Below are 27620 nucleotides of genomic sequence, written 5' to 3'. Positions count from 1 at the left end.
ACGATGACAACCGTATAATTTGTTTTCTTTCTTAACAGGATAATTGTATTCACATACCAAACAGTGGGCAAGAAGACAGCGATGGCGATGCCGAGGGAGATGCTTGCGACGATGACGACGATGATGACGGTATCAGGGATGCCAGGGTAAATTGAACTTCGATATCTTACATTTTTCCTCTTCCATTCCATTTCTTTTTTCCAGTCCAGAGTTTTATGATAGCAAAATATGATGTGTTTTTTTTTGTTGTAAGCGATTTTAGTTGATTGATAGAATTTGATATGTCCAACATTATCACAGTCAGTCATGTATTACGTTTATTATCTTTTTAACCTGTTTAACAAGAGATAAAAAGAATCATATTGATTGAATGATTGTTTAGATAATATTTGAATTATTTGTTAGAAATAAACGTATAAAAAACAGTCATCAATGGCATATCTACATCATCCTACTAAATCTGAAAAAGTCCCACACTGAGCTCCCATATTATGTTTATGATTCGCATGTCAAGAAATGACACAGTAAAGCATATCACGGCAAGAAGAGTGATAAACGTCTATGCGATAATATTCATATTTCTTTGTAGGATAACTGTCAGTATACTCCTAACCGATGGCAAGGAGATCGAGATCGTGATAATGTCGGTGATGAATGCGATAACTGTCCTACTCACTCCAATCCAAGACAAGAGAACGTCGATGGTGACGAGTTCGGTGACGAATGCGACGATGACATCGATAATGACGGTAAAGCATTTTAATTTTCATAGTAGTTCCTTAATGGCACAACTTTAGCTATGCCTTAAATAGTTGAAAATGTGATCCTTGATTGGCAGTTAATTAAGCTCAATATATCATCTTGAACTTTACTAGTTATAACCGCCTACGACAAAATCTGAAACATTCATGATAATAATGGATTATAATTGCCAGTGTACACTTAATTATTTTCGACAGGTTGAACCCCTCTCTCCTTCCCCAAAGCATTGTCAGCAAAGCATCTGTCAGTACCGAGGAAGTCTCATGTAAAGTCTTCAAGAATGATTTATGGATCTTAATTTTCATTCATCCAAGCCTGATTTGTTATCAGTCTCGATGTGGAAAAACGGTCTACTATTGTAATGATTAAAAAAAATTGCTTGGCTCTATGGCTGTGCTGATCAACGACCTCCATTTTTATCAATTGTTTTTTGCAGGACATGACAACTTCATGGATAATTGTCCGAAACATGCCAATGCTAACCAAGATGACAGCGATCATGATGGTCTTGGTGATCTCTGCGATAACTGTCCATTTGACTTCAATCCTCTTCAGGTATGTACAGTTAACAAGTTTAAACACTATAAACAACGTTTAGTAAAGGAGTAAAAATTGAGCATGTACTTTTATTTGTACAGTAGTGCAAGTGATACAGTTATTAAAAAATAAGTTTTATAAGTGTTCTTTATGGAATAATGTGTAAACATTAAACAACATTTGATGTTACTTTGCTCAACAACATGCATGTTAACTCTAATTAATATTGAATAAATGTATTTTACAGCTTGGAATATTTTTCCCGTGAATCAAATTTCTGCCAATTTAGAGCCATCGACCAGATTTCTAATGGAACTCTCCAATCAACTCAAGATTACAGAATTAAATGAAATTAGTTATATAGGTGTACATACTTTTGCTTAAAAACCCTTTCTGCATTTCAACGTCCATTATCAGTACACTTATTTCAAACATAAATCATCTGAACTGACCACCAACTCTCCGACATTAGATCGATACCGATGATGATAACGTTGGTGACGAGTGTGATACGGATGAAGACGTGGATGGAGACGGACATCAAGATAATCTGGATAACTGCCCCGACATCCCAAATGCCAGTCAGAAGGATCATGACAACGATGGCATCGGTAAGATTATGAGGATGATGACGATGGTGATGGTGATGATGATGATGATGATGATGATGATGATGATGATGGCGATGATGATGACGATGAGGATGATGATGACGATGATGTTAATGGTGATGATTATTATAATGATGATGGAGATGATGATGATGATAATGTTTATGGTGATGATGACGATGACAATTATTATTATGATAATGTGTAGCAAGTGAAAAAGAAATAACTTTATTTTCAAATGGTGGTTATCAAGGACTCACTGGTGGTAACTAGTCAAACTCAATCCTACAATTCCAACTTGCTTCCTTCTAATCAGTTTCTCTCATTTTTTTGCGCTAAAATATTTTGTATAGGCCTATCTAAAAATCTTTGGCATCAGGGCTTTACCTTAAAGGATGGTGCTTAGATGATACGAGTCTCTTTGATGATACATACGTTCTGTGACAATTACCCAATCAAACATAGTTCTTGACGTTATTAATGACATTTGACTGTGGGATGTGATTCAGAACATGACCATTTGTCATGCTAGCAATGCTCTATAACGAATTAATCTATGTTTGTTAAGCCTCTAGTCCCCATAGTATGAGTAAGTACGTGATTTAGGACAACGATTTGCAGCAATAACATTGAGTAGTATAGTATCTTTATTCATTAAACAGTTTCATAGATGAATGATAGAAATCGATGTATTCGATTAATAATGAAAATTAAAGAGGTGATGATTTTTCACTAGGATTTATTCGTAGTGCCATAAAAATTAGGTTATTAGAATAGATACCGCTGTGAGAGTGAGCTGTGTATCATTATGTTCAAACTGCGTCCAAACATGTTATTTCCTTTGAACATTTTTTAGATAATGAATGATAGAGATCGGTCTCATTCTACAATTCATGCTTTCCTGTTATTCATTCAATAATCACATCTAAATGGCCCTCTGGACCGTCTTGTTCAGAATGTGGATCTGCAGGAGAATTTTCTTTACCCATTTCCTCGAAGATTCCATTACATCACATCGCTCAATCGGGTTGAGATATTGACCTTATCTTGGGGGCTATCTTGTCGAAACTTGGGAGGAAATTTGGGCAATTTCAACTGTTTTCCGATGTTTAAAAAAGAGGAAAACACTTTGGCTTGATTCCAGATCAATCTCATCTCTTATATGGCGAGTTCGCGATCTGCAGTTAAGTCCAAAATTTGGGAAAGTTCCATGTCGTCAAGGGAAACTTATTACCATTATCTTCTTCCTTCAGAATATAGCTTATAGAGTCGTATAAAAATGTTCTTTAAACATACCGATTTCAATTTCCCCTTGTTTGACGTTTATAAAGCGTGACATGTGCAATAAGTTGCATGAGGTTAATGATCGCAACCCACTCTCATATTGGCAATCCATGATCCATGCATTCAAATTCTAATCCTCCTAGTTTTCTTCTTTTTGAAATTTTAATTAGAAAGTGGAAAATAATTAACATTTTGTGTATATGTACATATAGTATACATATAGTATATGCGATGTGAATTGAAAGAATGATAGTTGCGAAGCTCACCCTTTAAAACATATTTTTAAGAGTTTGGAAGATGTCTCCGCCGGGAATCAAAACCGGACCTAAAACATGTAAAAGGACAACGGAGATGTCCAAGTGGATTTAGCTACCTGAAGTTTTCCTACTGACACCTCTGACCTTCACTAATTTTATTGCTGCTGATGAGTTTTGAACAAATATTCTATTAACGTCATCAAAAGTAAATTATCATATCATCTTCTCATTAGGTGATGCTTGTGACCCGGATGATGATAACGATGGTGTAAATGACGCTGATGATAACTGCCGTCTGATCTTTAATCCTAGTCAGAATGACACCGACGGTGAGTTGATCACAAATAATATAGTACATGTCATTCCTTTGTATTCAATCAATTTTAATCAGTCAATATTATTAATCCATTTTTATCAATAAAAATTCACATAACTTACACGTGAACAAATACATTAGACGTAGTGAATAGAAATGTTTCAATGGTTTTATATATCTTTTTAATGGCTTATCATTCTTTCAGTGTTTTTTTTTCTCAAATGAAATTTAAACCAGACAATTTAGACGTGGGTGTTCTGCCCAGACTAGTTCTATTTTGAGCTACTGATTTCCGATAATCCCTTTGGTAGAATTTTATTATCCTGGAAGGTAATGAGAGATATTTTTAGACTTTTAAAAATAAATTTTGGGAAAAAAATCGTAAAGTAATGAAAGTACCCAGGTTACCCTTCTCGGAATCTTAAATTTAGAAACATTAACATAGTTTTGTGATCTCTTAATTGTATATAAATTCCAATAGCGCTACCTTAGAAATTTATATTGATAAGCATGGGTTTTTCGTATATAAAGTGAAAAATATCACAACTTGAAAGTGTGTAGATTTGAATGCTATAGTTTAAATTATTTAATTGCTGATTTGCAGCTGATGTTTTAATCGATTTCAAATAAAACTATATTAATCTTTAAAAACTTCCATAAGACACGAAACAATCGGGAAGGAGTCACTCTTATTTTTTACGTTGAAATCTTGAACGGTTCTCTTCTGGTTTTACCTTGTAGAAAATGGGCGTGGCGATGCCTGCGAATCTGACTTCGATGGTGATGGCGTGGCTGACATCATGGATGCGTGTCCAGAGAATGCTATGATCCAACGAACCGATCTCTCAGCATTCCAGATGGTCCCCATGGATCCTTCCGGTGCATCCCAACTGGAACCGAACTGGATGGTCAGGAATCATGGTCTTGAGCTTGTCCAAACTATCAACAGCGATCCTGGATTAGCAGTCGGTTAGTTTCCTATTCCTCTCCCTTCTCCTTCTCCGATGTTCTATCTCTACTCTTCTTTCTCACATCGACTACCCCTCCTCCTCTACTTCTTCTTTACCAGCCACTTGTTTCTTCCATATCTTCCTATATTTTCCATCACATTCTCATTTTTCGATGTCCCCCTAACATCTTCGTCTTGTCGAAAGATTTTAATATTCTTTATAATTATTTGGAAGAGAGAATTCATAAGTCTTTGATTTATTGGCTGTTACGTATGATGTGCATCCAAGATTGTTGTACATAGATATGAACCAGCTTTCTAGATATCTTGCTGTACGGCATGTCATCCAGTCTCTCATAATGCAAGCAACATGGAGAGAAGGAAACGCGCCCAGATTACAATTTTGGCAGAAATACAACAAATATATATCCAAAATAATGATGGAAAAAAGTTGACATCATAATCAGGATATGATTACGATCTTTGTCACAAATTGACCATGTAAACACCACCCATCATATGGTTTGCTCAGACCTTTTTGTGGTTTCCTGTAGTTAAAATTAAAAACAGGATTTACAGTCAGACACAATTCCAGATGGCCGAACACCTGAAATAACTCACGGAACATCTAGCTAAATATTGATGAAAAAAGAGTCAATGAACTTGAAACAAAATGCTATAATTGAAATAGTGCGTTTGGAGACACTGCCCTGTCAATTGCTTCTTTCTTGTTGTATTTACTGATGCCTTTCATAAATTTGACCAAATAATTCAAATTTAAGTTCTTGTCAGTTAAACCCAGAATACACTGTCAAAATATTCATTCCAATATTTATTTCTTTTTTAAATCTTCACTGCAGGTTACGACGAATTCGAGAGCGTAGAGTTTAGTGGTACCTTTTACGTGAACACAGCAAAGGATGACGATTATGCAGGGTTCATCTTTGGTTATCAATCCAACCATCGGTTCTATGCTGTCATGTGGAAACAGGTCACCCAGAAGTACTGGCAACCTGACCCAAGCCCTGCTGAAGCAACCGCTGGTCTACAACTCAAGGTAACCTTTGCCATTTCAGAAGGAACTTTGTTCTTCAGCCATGTTAGTGGCCTCGTGATGCTTGAGGAATTCCCAAACGCATGCCCTCTTGAAATGATTCAAAATTTCAAATGAAACACAAAGTAGCATGCTCGTTCTTAATGGAAGGAAGAACTGTATAAAGAATTCCTCCGAACAGTTCTTTGGTAATTCGCTTCACAATACTTTTGGAATCATAGGTCATCATTATTTGGAACTGTTGTAAGAATTCAAACGAAGCACAAACATTTTCTTATTAATGATGTGGAACTTTTGAAGGTGTGATGAATAAATTGACGCAGAAATACAAATTTCGGTAATCAATTTCCTTCGATTTTATTTTCAGCTGATCAACTCAACCACTGGACCTGGAGAATACTTGAGAAATGCTATGTGGCACACTGGAGATACAGAAAATCAGGTGAGGTTACTACGATTCAAACATTCTTATAAACATCAAGTCCAACTGTACAATGAGTTGATCTGAATATTAACAGTTAACTAGTATAGCATCGATTCAATCAAAATCGGATGTAAAATGATGCAATTATATATGACATTATGCACAACGACAGATTCTGAAAAGCTCTTGTTGAATCATAAGTTACAGTGTTAAATGGTGATTTCACGGTCGAACAAATGTCAAATTAAACAGAACTGAGATTTCACATCCGATTTTCATGAAATTCTCATTCTCATGCTTGTACGATTTTTTCGGATTAAAATCAACTTATCCGGCTATTGGTTTGATGATTTTTGCTTTAAATATCATTGTTCATCACAATTTTTATGCAATTAGAATGCTATTTTTTCATTCCAAAGAACAATGTCTTTTTTAAGAAAATTCTACAATTTAATTGTTCATCTTTGAGGTGTGTTCGAAGGTGGCAGTTTTCCAAGGTCAATATTCCTTCCTTTTCTTTTTGAAGCCAAACCGGAAGTCAAAATAAAATTCTCAAGAGGCTGAGTCATTTTGTCCAAGATTCGTCGTGTCACCCTCCAAGATTTGTTGATCCCCTCCCCCATCCTCCAAACCTTTTTTGCCTTCCATCCAAGAAATCAGATCGGAAATCGAAACATTTGCGAGCGATCTTGAAACTTTATCCTAACTTAATTTCCGTAGTGATCTCAAAAAAGAAAATAATGCTACCTTGGGAATTCTTTTTTAACTTTAGGGCAAATTTCAAGTTCATAAACTCAATTTTTCTTTTAAGATATTAAGATCTGCCAAAGGCTTGAAATATTGTTATGTCATTGTATCTTGCTGATCCTGTTTAAACGAAAAAGTAAGGCTCAGAATCGGTAATAGAAATACTGATGAAACTTTTTGCATTTCTTCCACGAAAAGAAAAAAAATAGAATACATCTTCCTTTTCTGGACCTTATCAAAAATAAATATTCATCTGCTAACGTAATGTTTACAAGAAGGATAGTTTATCTACCATCGATTCTTAGCAGTAAACGAAATAAGATTTTTGTTATTACAATCTTTATAGAATGCTTTTAACAATTATGTTTTAATGAAAAATGAATGAAATGAGTGTATATATTTCAGCCAGGCTGCAATCTGATGAAAAAAACACGACTTGATAATAATAGTAATCTTGCATCTTTCTTACATCTTGCATTTTTTTGGTATTTATACAATTCAGTAAAGAAAAGTAGGTATCAGTAGAGTAATGAATCGAACAGTAGAGTGAAATGAATATTGAATGAGAAAGAAACTAGGACAAACTAGGCGTATTAAATGAGGAACTTCCTTGGTTTAGAGTGACCTATAAGATTACATGGGGAGTGGAGGACATGGAGGAGGGGGCAGGGATAGCCCCCTTGGAAACCAACAGGTTGGTTTGTTGGTGCCTGTCGGGGGTAACTAGGATGGGAGAAGGGGTGCCAAGAAGGGGTCCCTGCCAATTCATAGGGGATTTATAGGGTGTCCAATGTGATCCCATGCAGGATTTAGAGGGTGTTGAAGATTTCCATATCTCCATGGGATTTCTCCAAAGCTTTCCGATCGGATCAATTCAGAAGACAACCACGCAGCAAGCGGAAGGAAGATTGGTTTTTAATGATATTAGGAGATCTGAAAAACATGTCATTTAACATTAATGTTATCCAGCTAATTTTTTTCAAACATACAATGATAGGCTATTTCTGCCTATTTTCTCCGTATTTTATTAGGATATCAGTAAACTTTTTTTTTATTAATGACGTCTTGGTTAATATAAACTTGTATGGATTTCCCTTTTAAAGTATTAACAAATCTCATGTTTCTCGCTTTCTACAGGTGAAGTTGATTTGGAGTGATCCAAATAAAATTGGATGGAAAGATTTCACAGCTTACAGGTGGACTGTCACACATAGACCCATTGATGGTTTTATGCAGTAAGTAATTCTGTGGTTAATTCAGATATTGTATTCTCGGCCTCGCCCGTTGAGCCACTTTCATTTTATTTAAATATTAAGATTTATGCCATAACGCAGGCATCCTTCAATATCTTTCCCACTCACTCGCTGTCTGTGACAGGAGCTCATGTGATAAATATTCTAAATCGGTCCCTCATAATGTCTCATCGGTAAAGTGGCTCGAATAAATGTCGAAAGGATACCATATGACAAGAACAACGGAGACGTGATTCGATTTAGAATAGCAAAAGGAAGGGTATCCCATAACACATCTTAAATTGAGCGCGAAAGCCAAGGGGAGTGGATGTATTATTAGACACTGCGTTTGGTGAGAAGTATGGCACATTCATTCATGTTTGATAGTGATGGGTGTGATGGTAGTATAAACCGTCGCCAAAGTCCTCGTCAATTGTCACTGGTTGTCACCGAGCGGAACAACCCCCGTCTTCACCTCCTTCCTCTCCCTCTTCCTGTCATCCATGTCTGAGGGATGTTGTTTGCTTCAGACAATAGCTCTATGTGGGACAGGAAAAGCCCAAAGCGACTGGGGATGAAAAGACATGGAGACATGGCTTAGCGTAACGCTCCAACGCCTGGATTGCCGTGACGTGAAAATTCTTACGGACTTTGTATGAAACACAAGTTTAAGATGAATGGCGACAAGTAGTCTAAAATAACTTTATTTCCGGTGCCATAATTCGTTATTGCTTTAGGGCAGGCGACGTCCATTCACTAATGACAATGAAGGCCAATGTCCTCTCGATATTTCTGCATAGAATTATAGATATTGGAGGAGGTTTGTTCTTGTGTCGTCTGAAAAGCCATAATTCATAAAAGAGAGAAATCAAGTTACAGTCCTACAATTTTTATCATTATTTCTCAGTATTAGTCCAATGTAAAAATATACCTTTTTCTAAAAAGGAGAGATTGTGAAACGAAATAAAAGCGGGTATTACTTTTCCTTTAAACATTATTTTCACATCCCGTAGGTTAGGGCCGTTTTTATGTCCATTGGGATGAGAAGCATGTCGACAGATGGCGCACTTCTTCTCTGTGAAACGACATTGAGGTGCCGTGGCCGAGTGGTCTAAGGCGCCAGGCTACACATGAAAAAGTCCGGGGTTCGATCACCGGCCGCGGCAGCTATGCCCGTGAGCGAGGCATTTAATCTACAGTGCTCTTTTATCCTGCTTTCAAATAAATGGAAATGCTATATGCATTATTGGTAACTTGGTGTGAACTTGTAAAAAAAAAATGATAAAAAATCGTGTCGTTGAAAGTTTTGCTTTTGATCCTTCATATTTTCGCCTGCTACAGCATTCAACTAATGTACGTGTCACCTTCTCGGGTGCCTATGTGTTTTGGTGAAATACAGTTGTTGCCAGTTCCATTTACAATTTCTTTTGTTGTAGAATTCATCTTAAAAAGAATCGTCATTGTCTGATTAGAAAATAGTTTTAATGAAGACGATTCATTATTTTACTTTGTTTTGTTTACTTTTTTTATCAAGCGATCTTATGTTTTTCTTGTTTGTTGTAGGGTTACAGCGTGGGAAGGAAGTAATGTTTTGGCAGATTCTGGCCCCCTCTACGACTCAACGTTAAGAGGAGGACGATTGGGACTCTACTGCTTCTCTCAGGAAATGGTCTTCTTCTCTGACATGGAATATAGATGTCTATCAGGTAATGAGCTTGCCAAATATTGTTTTCAATTAGAAATTAACATTTTATACTATGTCCCTTGCAGGCATAGTTCGTGTTAGATTTTAAAAGCATAATGCGATCAGAGGACCATATTAAATAGTAGTCGTTAATTACGTTTTTCAATGATTTAGTTCATTATCATCATGTGTTGTAATCTTCAAAGGGCTCTGCAGCCTATCTTGAAGATGAATATCAATATCAATAGAATGTCCAAAATCTACACTGTTATATCGGTGAGGGACAAAGTAAAAAAAAATCCGGATTAAAAGTAAGCACGCCTGTCTTTATTTTATTTTTTTGCCAGACATTACTCATTGTAAATGGTTTAAGGTGGAAATGTGGAAAGAGTACACTACATGCAACATTAAAGTCATTACCAGACATGCATGCATGCTCCATGTTACCCAATATTTAGTAAACAAAATTTTATAGTATATCTTTAAAGATAAAATGAAACTTATCAATTTTAAGTGTAATTTAAAAAGCCTTTTCAGTGATGAAATGTAGCGTAATTAAGTGTTAGTATTTATATTCAATGGAACAGTTTTAATATTTTTTATACTGAATATGTTACTTCATGCATCTAATAGACCTACGATGCACGTATGCAGTCTTATAGAACCCATTAACATTTGTCAAAGTGATAAATGAATTTAAATTGATATCTTTCTCTTTCAGATTACTAAGAATGGAGCGATACATTGAAGCTTGTCTTCTACAACAAATTGGAATTTATACTTCTTGTGTACAAGAAGTGTACGTAAAACGAACTTGTCCCTTCCTTTACAATGAAAATGTATTCATCATCGGAGTTTAATCGCTAGAAGACGATTATTGAAATGAAGGAGAACATTTACTGGTGTGTGCTAACAGTGTGGGAGGAGTCACCGACAGAGCTGCATATTCAGGGAAGATTTCTTTGAAATAGGGAGACTTGGTGAGCGATTTTGATGGAGAAACACACTTTAGGATGAAAGAGATATAAACAGAGATGTCCCGATGTGGTGAAATCGTTCAAGAAGCAGTGTATTAAAGCACATCTTATGAGTTTGAAGGAGAAGCTATAGGACATGTAGGAGGCGTCTACTATAAAAGATGTGTTGAAGTAAAGAATGTGTTCGTAATAAAGCCGTGGAAAATATCATGAATTATGACAAAATGAAATCCTGACCGAATGGAAAACGCGACTTATTTCATTTATTAATTATTACTTTACAGCATTGTGTATGCCTCTTCATTTCTCACTCGGGTCATCATCACGTGACCGACGTTATGTTATCGATAGAGTGTCACTTGGATTTATTATTATTCAAATACTAATGGTGTATTTTAACTTATGTACAGAATGATTATGCATGGCCTTAGTGAATACTTCGCTTATCTGTAAGTCTGTAACGTCAGCAGTATGACCGACCCAGTGGTCATGTGACACGCCGTTTTCAGAAACAAAATTGTTTGCATAATCAAAAATTAATATAGTTAGAAAATAAACTCTACTGTGGCTTCCAAGTCAACGAGGATAATATTGATTGTTGTGATTCTATTTGTTTGACTATTTATGGTGTATGTAAGACTAAAAGTAACATAAAGCAAGGCAACTGAATTTATGCAATGATGTGTATGTGTATTTCGTATGTGTGTGCCAAAGTTGTGACTGTGTCTCTGTGATGTTGATGGTGGAATGCGCATGCGTTGTGCTTTTAGTCTGTATAGTAATATGCTTATTTGTACTCTTTTCTAAAATTATGAACGAATAGATTAATCGTTCATTCCACTTTTCGGTACTTTTTCTTAAAATAATGAATGATTGAATATTTCTAAACCCTGACCATTGTCAAAATGTGAATTCTCTGCAACTCTAGTTACATTTATATCACCACAATGATGTGGTTTTACCATATGCACAACGTTCTCACTGAAAAAAGGGTCAGTAATCGGTGAAATTATAAATCATGATGTTTCTATAATATTAAACTTTGATATTTAAAAGCTGCCCCAATTTAAAATCTAAAATTTATGAATATTTAAAGGTTGAGAACTTTTTTGAGATTAATACCATATCATATGATATCATCAACGCTGTCATATAATACGATTTTGATAATGTCAAAATTCAAATTTATGTAAATATTTATCATTAAACTATTAACTTGAGGTCATTTTACAGTTTCTATATTGTGTAAGTAAAACAATTTATCACCAATATGCTACTTATTGTACATACGAAAAAAAAATATTGTGTTACTGAATATCTATTATATGATTTCAATGAATAACTTTTTCATTGGGTCCTCGTTCTTACATGACATCTATGAAGTAAAATAGTTAGATGTGATTTAATGAAGTAAGGTTTTTAAAAGTGTGGGTTTCAAGCTCACAAATGGGTGAATGTTAAACATTTCTTCAAATGAAAGTGCATTTTGACAACACGGATCCATTAAAGGCATCGATAATTATAAGTCAACAAAACATTCTTTCCTTATGTTTTCACCATTATGATTATGTTTTCTTGCCAAACATCTTACTGGAAAATTTCTGACATAATATTTTGAGAAGAATATCATATACGTTTATAGAGTGAAAAGACAACACAGAGGTTTTGAAAAATGTTTTCTCGATCTCAAATGATTAGGAAGCAAAGAAGAGATAGAAATGATTATGAACATGATAAATGCAACAGATAAAAGTCGATATTGGAAAATATTCAGAGATACTATAAAAACATGGTTTACAAATCAAACAGTTATGCTGATGAATGATAAAACTTTGTGAACACTAAATGGAGAAGCGACATGATTATATGGGAGACCAAAATCACTTGTTTCTATCGATATGAAAAATTTGATGGCAAAAGCGATGTTGAAAATGTTGAAAGATAAATAAATATTTACCTCGGTAAGTTTTAAGTTAATGTTTGTATCATGTAGCTTTATTTCTACGAGTTGAAGAAAATCTCTCATCATGCAAGGGCGAAAGATTTTTTTTTCTATAACCCTTTTTCAAAGGGGTTCATTTTGCCCCAAATTTTTGTCTCTAGTATACTTTCCTTCTTATAAATTGATTAATTGAAAGAAGTTATCATCTCTCCCCCCCCTCCAAAAAATAACTTTTTCCCAAAACGCCCCCTTCCCCTAACTATATAAAGATATTGCGCTTGTTCAAATGAAAGTAAAGGACTTGTAGAGAAAGACATACTGTATAGAGGGAAAGAGAAGGAGAGAGAGAGGGGGGGGGGGAGACTAGAAAGGTGAGACGGAGTAAAGGTGAGAAGAGAAATTAGGAGTGCACTGTGTAAAAAAGGGCGATTTGGTATTTCTCATGAAAACCACTAACCATCATTTAAAAAAAAAATGGTTGTAATCAACATGCTGGATTTAGTGAGCATTCAGACAAAAAAAATCATAATTAAAATCTATTTTTGGTTAAAAAAAGAAATTAAATAAAACTGCCCCAAAGCATATCTTAAAATGAACAAGTATAGGTTGTAATTGACCTTCTTAGAATTACATTTAGAACATGTGGGATAAAGAAAATATGTATTATTACGAAAAGCATGAACCCCCCCTTATTCCTTTGGGTAAAATTGTGATTTTTTTTTTATTAATTTATGAAAACTTCCTAAAAGCCTATATTCTAACAACACAAAAATGGGTTATATCCAAACCTCTATGCTCGGCAAACATTTATAACTAATATTTTTGACGGAAATCATGAACGAACTCCTTGTTATTTTTGTTTTGAAAAAGATTTTTTTTTTCAAGAAATCTGCCCAAGTTTATTATCTAATATAATCTATTAGACTAACGGAGCATTCATAACGGATTTTTTTTTATATTCAAGAAAAACTGGGCTCCTAATTATTTTATTTTTTTGTTTAGGCTGATGGAGCATTCAGAACTTAAGAATGAAGAATGATTAATATTTTTACGAAAATTATGAATTAACCCCTATTTTTTCAAAATTATGGAAAACTACCCAAAACAAAAACAAATCTAAAGTTAAAGTTGAAAAGAAATTGGAAACATATTTGAAACGATAATCATGAACTATCCCCCCCCCCTTTTTGGGGGGGTAAAAAGGTAATGATTTTTGAAAATCTAATGAAGTTACATCAACCCCTTTGTAAAACACGTAAAGGTATCATAATAAATCTACGGGCTTAGGGAGCATTCTTTTTATAATAACAGAGCATCAATCAAGTCATGAATATTTATGTTTTATGAATTCATGAACTAACCCTTTGTTATTTTGGACAAAAAGCAAGGTTTCGAAAATGTAATACAAATGCCCAGTTCCCCTTTTAAACTGAAATGGATCGTAATAACCTGCTGGGCATTGAAGATGTTTAAAACAAAATAGTAAAGGAAAAATTGATATTTATCATGAACCCAATCTTTTGTCATTTTGGTAAAAAAAAGTCTGATTTAAAAAAAAATTATGAAAATATACTCTTAACACCACTTAAAAGGGACCCGTAATAATCTATCGAATCTGGGTGAATATTCACACACAAAAAAAAACGTAAATCGAACATTTTTTTACTATCATAAACTAACCATAAAATGTTGGGTCATAGAGTGGTTATTTCTAAATGTCATGATAAACGAAGAATGAACTGGGCGTTGTGGCGTGCGCCTGTAATCCAAGCTACGTGGGGAAGCTACAAATCGATGCAAAGGTTCGAGGTTCGAACCCTGGTCACGTCTTTCGGATGGTGACGTTAAAGGTCGGTCCCAGACGTAAATAATCATATCTGATTGATACACGTCTGACAAAACTAAAATACACACATACATACAGAAGAGTGAAGAACATTTTATATTTTTGACGAGAATCATGTCAATGTGTTCCTGAGGGCGGCATGCAAGCACATACTTGTCATAACGTCGTACTTAAAACGTCGCATTTTCCTTACAAATCATGCAAATGTGGTAAAAGTTTTTCAAGTGGATTTCATCCCCCGATTTCATCATGGACCTACTACTACTGTAGTAGGTCTATGAATTTATGAAACTGCACGAAACCTCCTTGTAACAACGGACAACCTTATTTACATGATTGTGGACAGCTTATTTTCACATGGGTGAAGTCTTTTTCACGATTATCATTGAAGCACGACGGGGAAAAAATGTGTTAAAAAGTGAGTGCATTCATCATGTGCATTTCACTAAATGATTATCCTACACTATCGTATATACTACAGTTTCATTTAAAGAAATATATTGTGTAGTATCAATCTGATATCTGAATAGGTCTGTTTATTCAGTCTATTTTCACTCTGCGCGTCTCAATAGGCCTACCTATAAACTCAGTGACCCATGATTCCAAAACTCATTGTTCAATCTCAATGTTCAAATAATCAAGTCATCCAGCAGAAAGATTTGTAAATACAACTTTGAACTCACTTCAAGTCACTTACAGCCCTGGTGAACACTACATGTATATTCCCCCAATGCTTAGTTATTTCAGGGACGTGAGCATGGTGAGAGGGAGTCCCTGGTTATTTGAGAAAAGGGACGATGGCTGCCACCGAACCAAGAGACGAATTCGTGTTTCCTGGCGTCTTCAACGACCCCGACAGAGATGCCTTCCTATACGGTACCTTTCCCGAAGGTTTCATCTGGAGTTCAGCAACTGCCTCGTACCAGATTGAAGGAGCTTGGAATGAAGATGGGAAGGGACTATGTAACTGGGACGTCTTCTCGCACGCCGAGGGCAATGTAAAGAATGGTGATACCGGGGACGTTGCTTGTGATAGCTACCACAAGTAAGTTTAATAGGTGTTGGTTGAATAGCGTTTGGCCTATATAAGAGTCACTTAACTAACTAGTGTCATTGCATTAAGTGTGTGGGGGGGGGGGATTCGGGATAGCAATTTTAGAAATAAAAAACCATAGGTATACCTGGATGCTGACTTGCAATAATAATGATAATAAAAAACGGTATATTTACCCAGGGTAGCCACTTCAGTTCCCGAAAACTGTTCTCCAAGTGGGCCCTGCTATTAGTATTAACTCGGCTTTTATGAGCTGACTAAGCGCTCAAGCATTCATGTTCATGGAATTTCTTCCCACCGGGTACCCATTACCTCACCTGGGTTTAGTGCAGCACAATGTGGACGAGTTTCTTGCCGAAGAAAATTACGCCATGGCTGGGATAACTAATAATGTTGAAATAAGATACATTTTGGACTGCTGTGGGGATACTAACGATGGCAGACCACCTTTTCCTGTCCTCTCTTAAAAAATGTTTTGTGTCTTTGTATAAAATATGCACCGAAGCGTTTCATTATTTTGAAAAAATTTGTTAGGTATAAAGAAGATGTTGCTCTGATGAAGGCGATGGGTCTCAAGTGCTATCGCTTCTCAATCTCTTGGCCTCGAGTTCTTCCAGATGGTACTCTCAACAACGTCAACGAAGCAGGCATCGCTTACTACAACAACCTGATCGACGAGCTCCGAGAGAACGACATCACACCCATGGTCACGCTCTTTCACTGGGACACACCCCAAACCTTGGAAGACCAGGGTGGGTGGGACAACGTAGACATCATTGACCGTTTCAATGACTACGCCGAGATCTGTTTCCAGAGGTTTGGTGATCGAGTTCCGCTGTGGATCACCTTCAATGAGCCTTGGATCGTGTCGGTTAAAGGATACGGTTTAGGGGATTTCGCTCCTGGGATCAAGGAGATTGGAACGAAGGTGTACAGAGTGTCCCATAATATCATCAAAGCTCACGCTAAAGCCTGGCACACCTATGACGACCAATACAGAAAGGTGCAGGTATGTAGGCCATCGAGAAATATGATTCCATTTAACCTTTAACATATCTAACTAGGACAAAGATAATTTACGTTTTAATTTAGCATTTTATACAGACGGACCGTTTGCTTATATGCACGATGTGGTTTTAGAGTCAAATTATAAGACTGAAAACAATCTGTTTAGGTTGTAGTTCAAAAATCTCCTACTTGATTTCATTTACGGCAAACACGGTAAAGTGGTCAGGGGCCATGAAAGTGATATTAATTGTTACGAGAAGTATAGATTGACGAATAAAACCTGCAAATTATGAATGAATATATAGCAATATTGCAATATTATGAATACTAAGCTAATAGAAAAAAATCGATGAATTTCCTTTCAACAGACTCTTTTGATAAATTGTATTCAATTCAATTTCAATGTAGGTAGGCCTAATGAACACAATTTGAAACGTTGATATATATAAAAACCTAACACAATAAAAACATTACAAATACCTCATTAATGGAAGTGACAAATATTTCCTAACCCTTTTTTGTTTAAATTGTATTCAATCCAGTGCGGAAAAGTGGGTATAACCCTGAATGGCGACTTCTTTGAACCTTTCGATCGCTCAAAGAAAGCCCACGTGGATGCTGCTGAAACCTTCCTCCAATTCTGTTTTGGTTGGTTTGCACATCCAATATTCGTCAACGGAGACTATCCAGAGGTCATGAAGACAAAAATCGCATCGAAGAGCAAATCGCAAGGTCTAGAAGCATCCAGGCTCCCAGAATTCAGTGAAGCTGAGAAGGCCTATGTCAAAGGCACAAGTGATTTCTTTGGGCTCAACGCATACACAACGCAATACGCCACGGACTCACAAAATGCGTCATCGCATCCTCCAAGCTACTGGAATGACGCGGGTGTCAATACCTGGCAAGACGACAAGTGGCCCAAGGCTGGATCCATCTGGTTGAGTGTTGTTCCATGGGGTTTAAGGCGACTTTTGAAGTGGGTCCATGACCAGTATCATGTACCCATCTATATCACTGAGAACGGAGTTTCAACCTCAGATGTATATGAGCTTGATGATCAACCAAGACAGAAGTTCTATCGAGCTTACATCAATGAAGTATTAAAAGGTAGATCATCATGATCAACGATATTTTGTTTTCTTTTGTAAGTGCTTTGCCATAAATTGCAATAATGAAAAAACAATGTCAATGGCTAATAATGAATATTTACAGATGATTACAATTCCTTTTTCACAAACATTCAACGTTGATTTTTCAATGTTTGTAATGGCTGGTTGTCGAGCTACTTAAAAAAAAAACTCAATTCCGAAACCAAGAAATCCAGCTCTTTGAAGCCTGGAATGTTTGTATGAATTCTGGATTGAATGATTTGAAATAATTGTTTTATTAATTATGTATATTCCATTTCATATTCTTATAGCAATCCAATTGGATGGCGTTGACGTAAGAGGCTACACTGCGTGGTCACTTTTAGACAACTTTGAATGGGCATCTGGGTACAGTGAAAGGTTTGGACTGCACTACGTCGACTTCGATGATCCAGCTCGACCCCGAACTGCTAAGAAATCAGCTCGTTTATATTCTCAAATCGTCAAAGACAACGGATTTGTAAAAACATAATTTTGATTGACGTTAAAATATATAATTCCAAAGAATACCAAAACACCAAAGAAATTAATAGTGCCGTAATCATATTATATACAGAACCACAGTGGCGTACCGTGGGTCACGGCATGAGGGGGGGGGGGCACCAGCAAAAGTTTTGAGTCACCTAGTGAGCGCGGAAAGCGCGTTCAATAGTAAGATGTCATGAAACATTTTGATGCTCAGACATAAAAAAGGTCATTATAAGCAAATTTGTGTAAAATTTGAGCTGAAATTTTTGTATATATTGACCGCAATTATGGACATTTTAAGGACTGTGTATTAGGAATTCATGAAGAGCATATCTCACTAATGTCATCTAATGCGAGCGCCAAGCTCGTGCTGATTTTTTTTTAGAATGACACCTAAACAAATGAAGATCTTTTGAAGTCATTGTTATCATAAAGGTAATACGTATTTCAGTAATCAAATATTGCAAGCGAAGCGCGAGCTGAATTAGTTTGATATTCAGACCTGAAGAGGGGCATTCTAAGGCTTGTTAGTAGAAATTCAATAAGACCATACGCATTTCATTACCCAAAATAATGCGAGCGCGAAGCACGAGCATAAACTTTTGATAAGGGGAAAAGGGAACATTTTAAGGACTGTTTTTAAATGTATGAAGAGCAGCATTATGTCACCAATTCAGTAATGCGAACATAATCACGGACTGGAAATATTTTGTATTCAGACCTTAATAGGCGGTAATGACTTAAAGTGGTTATAAAAAAGAAACATAAATTATGTCACTACATAGAATAATAAAAGCTCGAAGTGCGAGGAAATATATTTGGTGCATTTAGACTTGAAAACGGGATGTTTTTGTACCAATTGAACAGCATTTTATCTCAATAAAAAAGACAATGCGAGCACCAGGGATAATGAAAACATATAATCATTAAGCAAATTATGTTTCATAAAGTTATGAAAAATATTCATCCCCATTACATTTCTCTATCTTTCTCCCTCCGTTTCTTCTCCCCCGATTTTTTTTTTTTTTGGGGGGGGGCTTTTTTGCCAGCCAATGGATAAAGGTTTGGTAAATGCTAAAAAATTAAAAATGTGAATTGTTGATTTGAGTATCATAAACGTTCCAATTTTACAAATGTCTGATGACAGCTAGAAATTTTTAATCTGTCGATTCTTTGTGAAAATTTCACTATTCATCTTTACTTTAAGAAAAGCTAGCGTCACTTGTGTTTTTAAAGGGTCCTTTGAACCTTCCTTACAATTAAGTGATTGTACATCAGTAAACTGTAAAGATATATATACTGTGTATATATATTTATGAAATGTCCAGCCCATTCCACGCGGGAAAAATGATTCTACATTGAAAATAATAAAATACGGGTTTTTTTGTCGGAATCCTCACCAATGAAAATTTTCATGTAAAATCTCAAAAAAGGTCAACCACAAACACTCATTTGTATTTCATATCGTCCACACAATAACAATTTGAGGACATACATTTTCACTAATTTAACAGTGACAGACATTTTTCAACTTACCAAGATCTAAAAAAGGCTTTATCATTTTTATAGATCGTTTGAACTTGTGCATGCATACCCCCCCCCCCCTCTCCATCCAGTCAATGCAGCGATATCAACTTTTTTGTCTGTATCTGTCGCTTTCTCTTTATTCTCGCTCCGTTTCTCCTTTCACGTTCTTTCATCTTGCCTCCCTGCCCCCCCCCCTCGCATTTCAAGCTTGCACTCTCCTACCCCACCTCTATCCCACTTGACTGTATATATATATATGGCTAACGTTGTCGATCTTGTCTACAGCCACTCCCCCACTATATCTTCCTCTCTCATTAAATTCCACGCCATTGACGAAAAATCAAAGCTCCATATTCCCATATTTTTAATGACTAATTCCCCATGTTTTCTTCTATGAAGAAAGTATATCGGTTGGTATACAATTAGTTCTCTTTCATCATTTAGAATTAAAAAAAGAAAATCTTAGGGCCGTTTCGTAAAGCTGTTCGTAAGTTAAGAGTGACTTTGAGAACGACTGGTGATCTTTCTTGTGGTTAATGATATGTCCATTGGTGATTACTTCGCGCGTAAGAGATGTTCACCAGTCATTCTTAAGGTTGATCTTAACTTACGATCAGTTTTATAAAACACCCACCAGAAATCAAAGGCCAAATTTATAAAACTGTCTTATTTTAAGAGAATTAAATTAAACATTTTCTGGTCATTTGTAAAAGTCTTCTTTTTTATATGTCTACAAGCCAATTGTGTTTACATGTTTTATTTTTCCTTTCATTTTTCCAAATTTTTAATTGCTTGTTTTGAAAAATAAGCGGATCTTAATGTGATGGATTGACAGCATTTCATTAATTTCATGTTTTCGTTAGCTTTCACATTTCTGGAGGGACGGTCCCAAATAAGATTTAAAGAAGACCGCCCCCTATCACCCTGGATCGCCAACCCTGTCGTTGACGAAAATCCTCAAAAAAACTGTGAATCACAACAGAAGAAAAATCAATTTCTGATCGTTTGGATGATTGCAAAATCTTACAGCATACGCTTATTATCAGGTGAATATTTCCACCATTTCAGAAATTAGTGTTACGAGCAGAGGAGCATTTCACCTGCACCCTTACGTTAAGATAAGTTGGATGAATAATAATTATTGTTTTCTGGGGCTGCCACGCAGTCAAGCTTAGCTTATAGTGGTAACCCCTGCAACCTTCTAACAATCGATATATGTTAATAGAAAATGCAATTATGTTCATTGTTTTGCTTGTCAGTTATACGTATATTATTATTGTATTCTCATTGTTCATTTGTTTATGAAAAAGTTTTGCAGAAACCAATAAATGAAATAAAATGAAATTTTTCATCCGACAAGTTGTCAGATCTACTGGCTTTCCTTGGATTTGTTTTGATTGGATGAGATGCATTGTTACTTTGGTAACTGTCGGATAAAACAGAACTTGTCGGGGAAAACATCCGACAAGTCCTTTAATGAAACGCTCCCAGAACATACCTTTATGTAGTAATCATTTTTTTTTGCAATGACAGAACAATTATTCACATTATCTTGCAAAAATACCATCTGACTGCAAGCATATCCATATACTCTAGTTTCGTTTCTTGGGGTTTTGTTTTATTCACTTCTTTCATCTTTAATGAGAACGGACAAAATGGACTTTCACTGTACGAACCAAACAAATATGTTGTGTATTTTAATAAGTATGATTGATATTTGCATTTTTATGTAAGATTGTAATAAACATATTAATGGACGAATTAATGTAACATCGTATTTACTTTTATTTATTCAATATGAGCGTAAGGATCATAGATAAAACGATGTGGATTGATACAAAGAAAAAGTAAGAGGGCGTAAAGTTAGATCTAAGGGGTTGTAAGGGGGGCTGGAGACAAGCCTTCGCTTGTAGTGATGTAAATATGAATGGGCATTGTCATTTTTACATAAATACACTAATCTCTGTTTGATTAAACTCGAAAGACTCGTTGTCAAGAAATAAATTATTAATGAATGGGATCTGTTTCTAAAAGAATACACATTATTCAAATACGAAGTCTCATAGGTTTTTAATGAAAATAAGAGTTTCCAAACTTGGCAAACTACGTTGGCATCGTATCATGTTGGGTTCCAATTCAACACTGACTCCTTGCTAAACTGCCTAAGGACACGAGGCATGAGATTCGAGAACGCAACCTTTTGATTACAAGACAGACGGTAGTCAGAACCATTTCACCGCGACTTTTCCACTTATGTGAGGTTTTATTCACTGAAAAGCATTGCTTGTATAATGTGGACACCCCCACTACCGAAAGGGAACAAACATAGCATAACATATTATATTTTTCAATAAACTTCATAATTTAAATAGGAGTGTTTAACATGAAATTAAATACTTAAAATGTAGGACGTGAGAACAATGAGACACGTGAAGGCAAGACCGTACGACGTCACATGATGGGCATTGTTCCCGTCGTCGCTACTTTTGACGAAGCCATTGTTCTTGATGATTTCTGATATGACTCCAACAGATGCTTTTGGTATTCGGGTTCGCTCGGGGACGGTGAAGTCGACAAAATGGAGACCAAATCGCTCGTTGTATCCTGCTGCCCATTCGAAATTATCCATTAATGACCATGCGGTGTACCCTTTGACATTTGAACCATCCAGAACAATAGCTGAGTGTAGGAACGAATGAAAAATTTATGAGTTGTTTGGAGACAGTAAAGTAGGAAATAAATTTTAAAGTAAAACATAAAAGGGGCGTTTGTGAGAAAAGGACAAGAAGAGAAAGAGATAGGGGAAAAAGGAGAGATATCAGGGAATATAAAAATAGAGAGTAGTAACGAAAGTTATAAACAACACAGACAAATAGTGCATTATAAACTTAGTAATAGACCAAAGTCTAAATTTGAATTGTTGCATGGTAAGCACCTACAATATAGGCCCGTGCGAAAATTTCAATAGCACGAATTAATTTCTGGTGAAACTGTCAAAATGAGTATTGTCAACTATCTTCTCATGCAGATTTGCTTTTATCAAATGAAATTGTCTCAATTATTCAATAGTTTTTGTCAGTTACTAGTGAAAATAATGAACCTTTGGATTTCCTATACGGAAACTATAAATCAGGCATATCGCTAACAAGATCTGCCATAGCGCTAAAAGACCTGAATATATGTGGCTTTTATGTATGTCCAATAGCATTCCATACTACCAGTTTTTTGTAATGTATGACAACCATCCACCTCTATAACATGTATAATGACAACCGAGCGCCTTTTTTGTTATTATTCATTTTATTTTTTCATATTTTGAACATAATTTATTCAATCTATATTTTTTGTTCATATAATTTGTGTATTTCAATAATTTGATTGTTACATTTTACCAGTACTGTGTTAAATATACAATTCAGTCTTAGTTTCGGACGAATAACCCATGATCCTTACCTTTTAAAACCTCATTGATGTATGCTCGGTAATATTTCTGTCTAATGACGTCGTTAAGCTCATACTTGTCTCCTGTCGAGACGCCATTTTCTGTAACGTAGATGGGTACATTGTATTCATCATCAATCCACTTAATGAGCCTGCGGATGCCCCATGGAACTATTCTCAACCAGCTAGACCCAGAGCCAGGCCAGAAACCTTCTTGCCAAGTGATGATGTCAGAATCCTTCCAGTAGCTGGGAGGGTTAGATAGGTCTTCTACGTTGGCCACTACTTGGTTGGTCGTGTAGGTATTGATGCCAAAGAAGTCACCAGTGCCTTTGATGTAGTCAATCTCCTCTTGGGTGAATGCAGGTAATCGGGATTCATTCAATCCTTGGGCAGCGCTCTTTTTGGCGATCTTGGTCTTCATGATCTCAGGGTAGTCACCTTTGAAGATTGGATGGGCGAACCAACCAAGGTTGAACTGAAGAGCTCGATCGGATGCATCAAGACTGGTCTGGTTATTCCTATCCCATGGCTCTGACCAATCAGAGTTCAACGTGATACCTACTTGTCCATTCTGCAAAGTTAAGGACATGATAGAGGGATAGTGTATGTGTTTAGTTTCAATTAATGATCATACTTGTCACTGGACCCAAAATAATTTTTACTTTATCTCCTTAGCTGTAAAAACTGCACATAGCCTATACTGAATACTAATTAAGAAATCTAACACACATAGCCTGATCTTTTGCAGCATAACACAGCAGATTAAAACGGATTAGTGGTTGTAATTATCAATAACTTCTTTCAAGGGAAGAACGAATCTCAATAGTAAGCAACCAGTGGACAGACAGCTATTGGTCCTCATGGTACTTGGTAAGGATGGTGAATTGATAGGGCATGAGTTCGCGTACTTTCTTGTTTAGGAACCCCGGCCGAAGGGAAAGGGGAAATTCCAATCTGCTTATAAAATATGAAGAAAAAAATGTCCCTACGTTTAACCATAGAATTGGATGAAAGTGTAAGAATGTGTGTGCTTCCTCGTTTAAATGAATAATGATGAAGTTGTTTATTTACTACTTGTTAATATGTAAATACCTGAAAAGGTTTGTAGATGTCGTTGTAGGCATGGTAAGCTGCAGCATGTGACTTTATGATGTTGTGCGTGACTCTGTACGGAGTGTATGCGATCTCTGAAAGCCCTGGGGCGAATGCTCCGGTACCATACCCAAACAGAGACACGATCCAAGGTTCATTGAATGTGATCCACAGAGGGACTCGATCCCCGAATCTTTGAAAGCAGAGCTCGGCATAGTTCTTGAAGTGTTGCACGATATCAGGGTTGTCCCAACCACCGACGTCTTGCAGAGCTTGCGGAAGGTCCCAGTGGTAGAGGGTGATCATTGGCTTGATACCGTTCAAAGCCAACTCGTCGATCAGGTCCTGATAATAGTTTATACCTGCCTCATTGATGTTGTTGATGGTGCCTTGAGGAAGGATTCGAGACCAAGCAATTGAAAACCGGTAATATTTCAAACCCATGGCAGCCATTAAAGCAACATCTTCCTTGTAGCTGGAGTGAAACATAAAAAGTTGGACCAATACTGGCATGATCTTACTTGAAGAAAAAAAAACCGTATTAACCTGGGTGCTATCTTTGAAAAAAAATATGATAGATTTAAATTGAACCTAAATTAAGGTTTATTTCAGCTCATATTTAGTCAGTAGATAATCTAAGATCAATCTCAGTTTAAGTTTGTTTTGAATCTATCGAAACTGCTAAGACCGGTCTTCTGTATTCATCTCTTCTTCTTTTATTCTAAAACGCGTTTTATTATATGACATGTATGAGTTGTTATCATCAAACCAGAAATTTCCAATTCTAAACATCAAATCAAATAGCGGTCCAACTTTTACACCCCCCCCCAAAAAAAAGCATACTGATGAAAATGTTACATTAAAAATACAATCATGCCAAAGAGATTATTCATTCTTAAATTAAATATTCAAAGTTCAATAACACTTAGGAATATTTAGTATATGATACTAAATGAGAAGGCCATGGACTCTGTCATCAGGAAGAGTGCATCTTATATTAATATAACAATAATTAGGGGTAGCCATCACTTACTTGTTGTAACTGTCACAAGCAACATCGCCATTATCATTGTGATTAACATGCCCTCCTTCGTGAGTAAAGTTATCCCAGATGCTTTCCCCCTTTCCATCGGCATTCCAACCTCCTTCAATTTGGTAAGCGGATGTTGCCGAACTGAATATGAAATCATCCGGAAAGGTCCCGTAGAGGAAGGCATCTCGGTTGGGATCATTCCAGTCGTCAGGGTACACAAACTCGGGATCATCTCCCATGGTCGTACACAGGCAACCGAGGACCATCGCGACGATGGCCAGTAATTTCAAAACAGCCATTTCGAGAGAGAACTTAATTTTACGTCCGCATATGGCAAGAAAGACACAAGATGTCTTCTCGTAGATGAAGCAGCTTGTATTGATGCTCAAATTCTGATGGGGTTATTACGTCATTTAAGTTTGGTTGTGTAATTGACTATCGGCCTATTTGAATATACTTCTTATCAACTGGCCTAACAAACACAACCTTGTTGATAGTGTACTGTGACAAAAAAGAACAGTTATGAAACATTGTTTATTTTCGTTCCGTTTTTGTATCACTATTCCTTAACGTTTTTCTTCCATTAATATAATGATAAACAGAAGTTGATATTTACAGTGTGAGAAAAAAAATAAAACATTTGAGATCCATTTTCAGCATTATCAAATAGGCTTTAACCTTGATTAGGCTGGGGTTTTCCCAATCCCTTTCACCTCAGGTCTCTGCCATTGGTGTGGACGATTCTGCCGAAAGTCGGTGCTCACGTCGACGCGACATAATACACAAAATTGACTTTTCTTATTTTTTTCATATTGTTATCATTAATTAATATCAAATTCTTCCAATTCATGCATGAGTTAGATTTTTCGCTAGTCGTTTCTTAGTAAATATTGAGTCTAATTTGATACGTAATAACAGGAAGCTTTCTCCCTGCGACGCATGGCGGATTCAAGAACACAGTAAATGTATTGAAAATGCCCGTCAAATGACAATGAACAGCTGAGAGGTCGTTGTTGAAAATTGGTGGACCGGAACAACAGTTTTGTCCTAACTTTTGAAGCTTACGAAAAATTGCAAATGTCTCGTTTGTCCAGAGCCCAGGGCGAAACTGCTGTTTTGATTCACAAATTTTCGACAAAGTCCTCTTGGTTGCTCTTTGTCATGAAGGGTGTAAAATAAATATCCTGTGTTCTTGAATCCATCTTGCTTTGAGGAGCGAAATCTCCTCATTTATTATTACGATCAAACTTTGGAAGGCCAATGTGGACAAAACATATTCTCCTAACTTGTTGCACTTCCAGTGTTGGCTTTTTTTACGATTGTCACTGTCATGACTGTATTGTATTTTATGATGCTAGCTCTTTCTCGGAGGTAAAGAAAGCCCAAGAACCATTCGGAAGCCATATTTCTCATTTCGCATATCCCCAGACAACCTGATTTCAGATGAGGCTTGGGGTTTTCTTGTGGTACGACCTATGATGTATTTTATTGTCTCGGGCGCTGTTATATTAAAACGGTACATTGCTTCAATGTACTTATTAAAAGAAATATAAGCTCCTGAATGATTAGCAAGGAATTTAGCCACTGGCCACACGATTTTTTTTTTACTCTGCTATATTTGTGATAAATATTCACGGTTGGCTATGGTTATGCAAGCCTCTGTATTTTATAACTTTCCAGTGGTTGACGAATTTCTGTATTTTTTTCTGTACTATTGATATCTTGAAACATGAGATATAGCGATTGGTTGGTTCACCACCAAAGCGATGATTATCCCGCGTGGTTAAACAATATAGACATGGACTGTAAACTTCTGCAATGCATTGGTTCAGATAACAGTGTTTACCTGAAGGGGGCGTTTCCCTATATGTGACTGAGGGGTGATAGATATAACCATGGAGGTGGTATGTTTTTCATGTGGAAGGGTAAATGCAAGAAACCTATTTCATTCTATATCGGTTAAAATATCTACCTGTCTTGATACATTTTGTAAATGTTTTTCTTTTCTTTCTTTTGTTAGTCCTTTCTACAGTATATTCCTCTACAATGCTATATAATTGTCATTACATTGTGACTATTTTTGTAAGATGTGTTATTCATTTCTTTTTCAAATGCAAGATCATAATTACAGCGTGTGGGTTGATCGATGATCTATCCTATTAAAAGTGTTTAGATGCACAGCATTACACTCTTAAAGTGTTGGGCAACATACACAGTAAAAACA

General features: G+C 36.1%; 3 protein-coding genes across 4 annotated transcripts in view; 2 read left to right on the top strand and 1 right to left on the bottom strand.

The window, feature by feature from the left end:
- Window positions 1–12806, top strand: part of LOC121418969 (thrombospondin-1-like) — a 58888-nt gene extending 46082 nt beyond the window's left edge. For both annotated transcript variants that reach the window (XM_041613213.1, XM_041613212.1), the window contains exons 15-25: window positions 39–146; window positions 590–749; window positions 1199–1317; window positions 1772–1910; window positions 3685–3780; window positions 4509–4736; window positions 5577–5773; window positions 6138–6212; window positions 8079–8176; window positions 9737–9879; window positions 10579–12806. In XM_041613213.1, coding sequence (XP_041469147.1) covers window positions 39–146; window positions 590–749; window positions 1199–1317; window positions 1772–1910; window positions 3685–3780; window positions 4509–4736; window positions 5577–5773; window positions 6138–6212; window positions 8079–8176; window positions 9737–9879; window positions 10579–10586 — 1371 coding nt within the window. In that variant the 3' untranslated portion in view covers window positions 10587–12806. The remainder of the gene's footprint in view (window positions 1–38; window positions 147–589; window positions 750–1198; window positions 1318–1771; window positions 1911–3684; window positions 3781–4508; window positions 4737–5576; window positions 5774–6137; window positions 6213–8078; window positions 8177–9736; window positions 9880–10578) is intronic.
- A 2498-nt stretch (window positions 12807–15304) lies between these two features.
- LOC121418002 (lactase-phlorizin hydrolase-like) lies at window positions 15305–18367 on the top strand. Its single transcript, XM_041611707.1, has 4 exons — window positions 15305–15667; window positions 16211–16685; window positions 17227–17791; window positions 18105–18367. The coding sequence occupies exons 1-4, from the start codon at window positions 15420–15422 to the stop codon at window positions 18302–18304; spliced, it is 1488 nt and encodes a 495-aa protein (XP_041467641.1). The 5' UTR covers window positions 15305–15419; the 3' UTR covers window positions 18305–18367.
- A 3815-nt stretch (window positions 18368–22182) lies between these two features.
- On the bottom strand, window positions 22183–25797 carry LOC121418968 (lactase-phlorizin hydrolase-like). Its single transcript, XM_041613211.1, has 4 exons — window positions 25397–25797; window positions 24364–24838; window positions 23281–23842; window positions 22183–22506 (listed from the first exon to the last, which is right to left on the bottom strand). The coding sequence occupies exons 1-4, from the start codon at window positions 25693–25695 to the stop codon at window positions 22217–22219; spliced, it is 1626 nt and encodes a 541-aa protein (XP_041469145.1). The 5' UTR covers window positions 25696–25797; the 3' UTR covers window positions 22183–22216.
- Between the last annotated feature and the right edge of the window lie 1823 nt (window positions 25798–27620).

Source organism: Lytechinus variegatus, chromosome 7 (genome assembly GCF_018143015.1).
Source record: "Lytechinus variegatus isolate NC3 chromosome 7, Lvar_3.0, whole genome shotgun sequence".
NCBI lineage: Eukaryota > Metazoa > Echinodermata > Echinoidea > Temnopleuroida > Toxopneustidae > Lytechinus > Lytechinus variegatus.
Note: the sequence above shows the minus strand (reverse complement) of the source record. Positions and strands in the feature narration are given on the sequence as shown.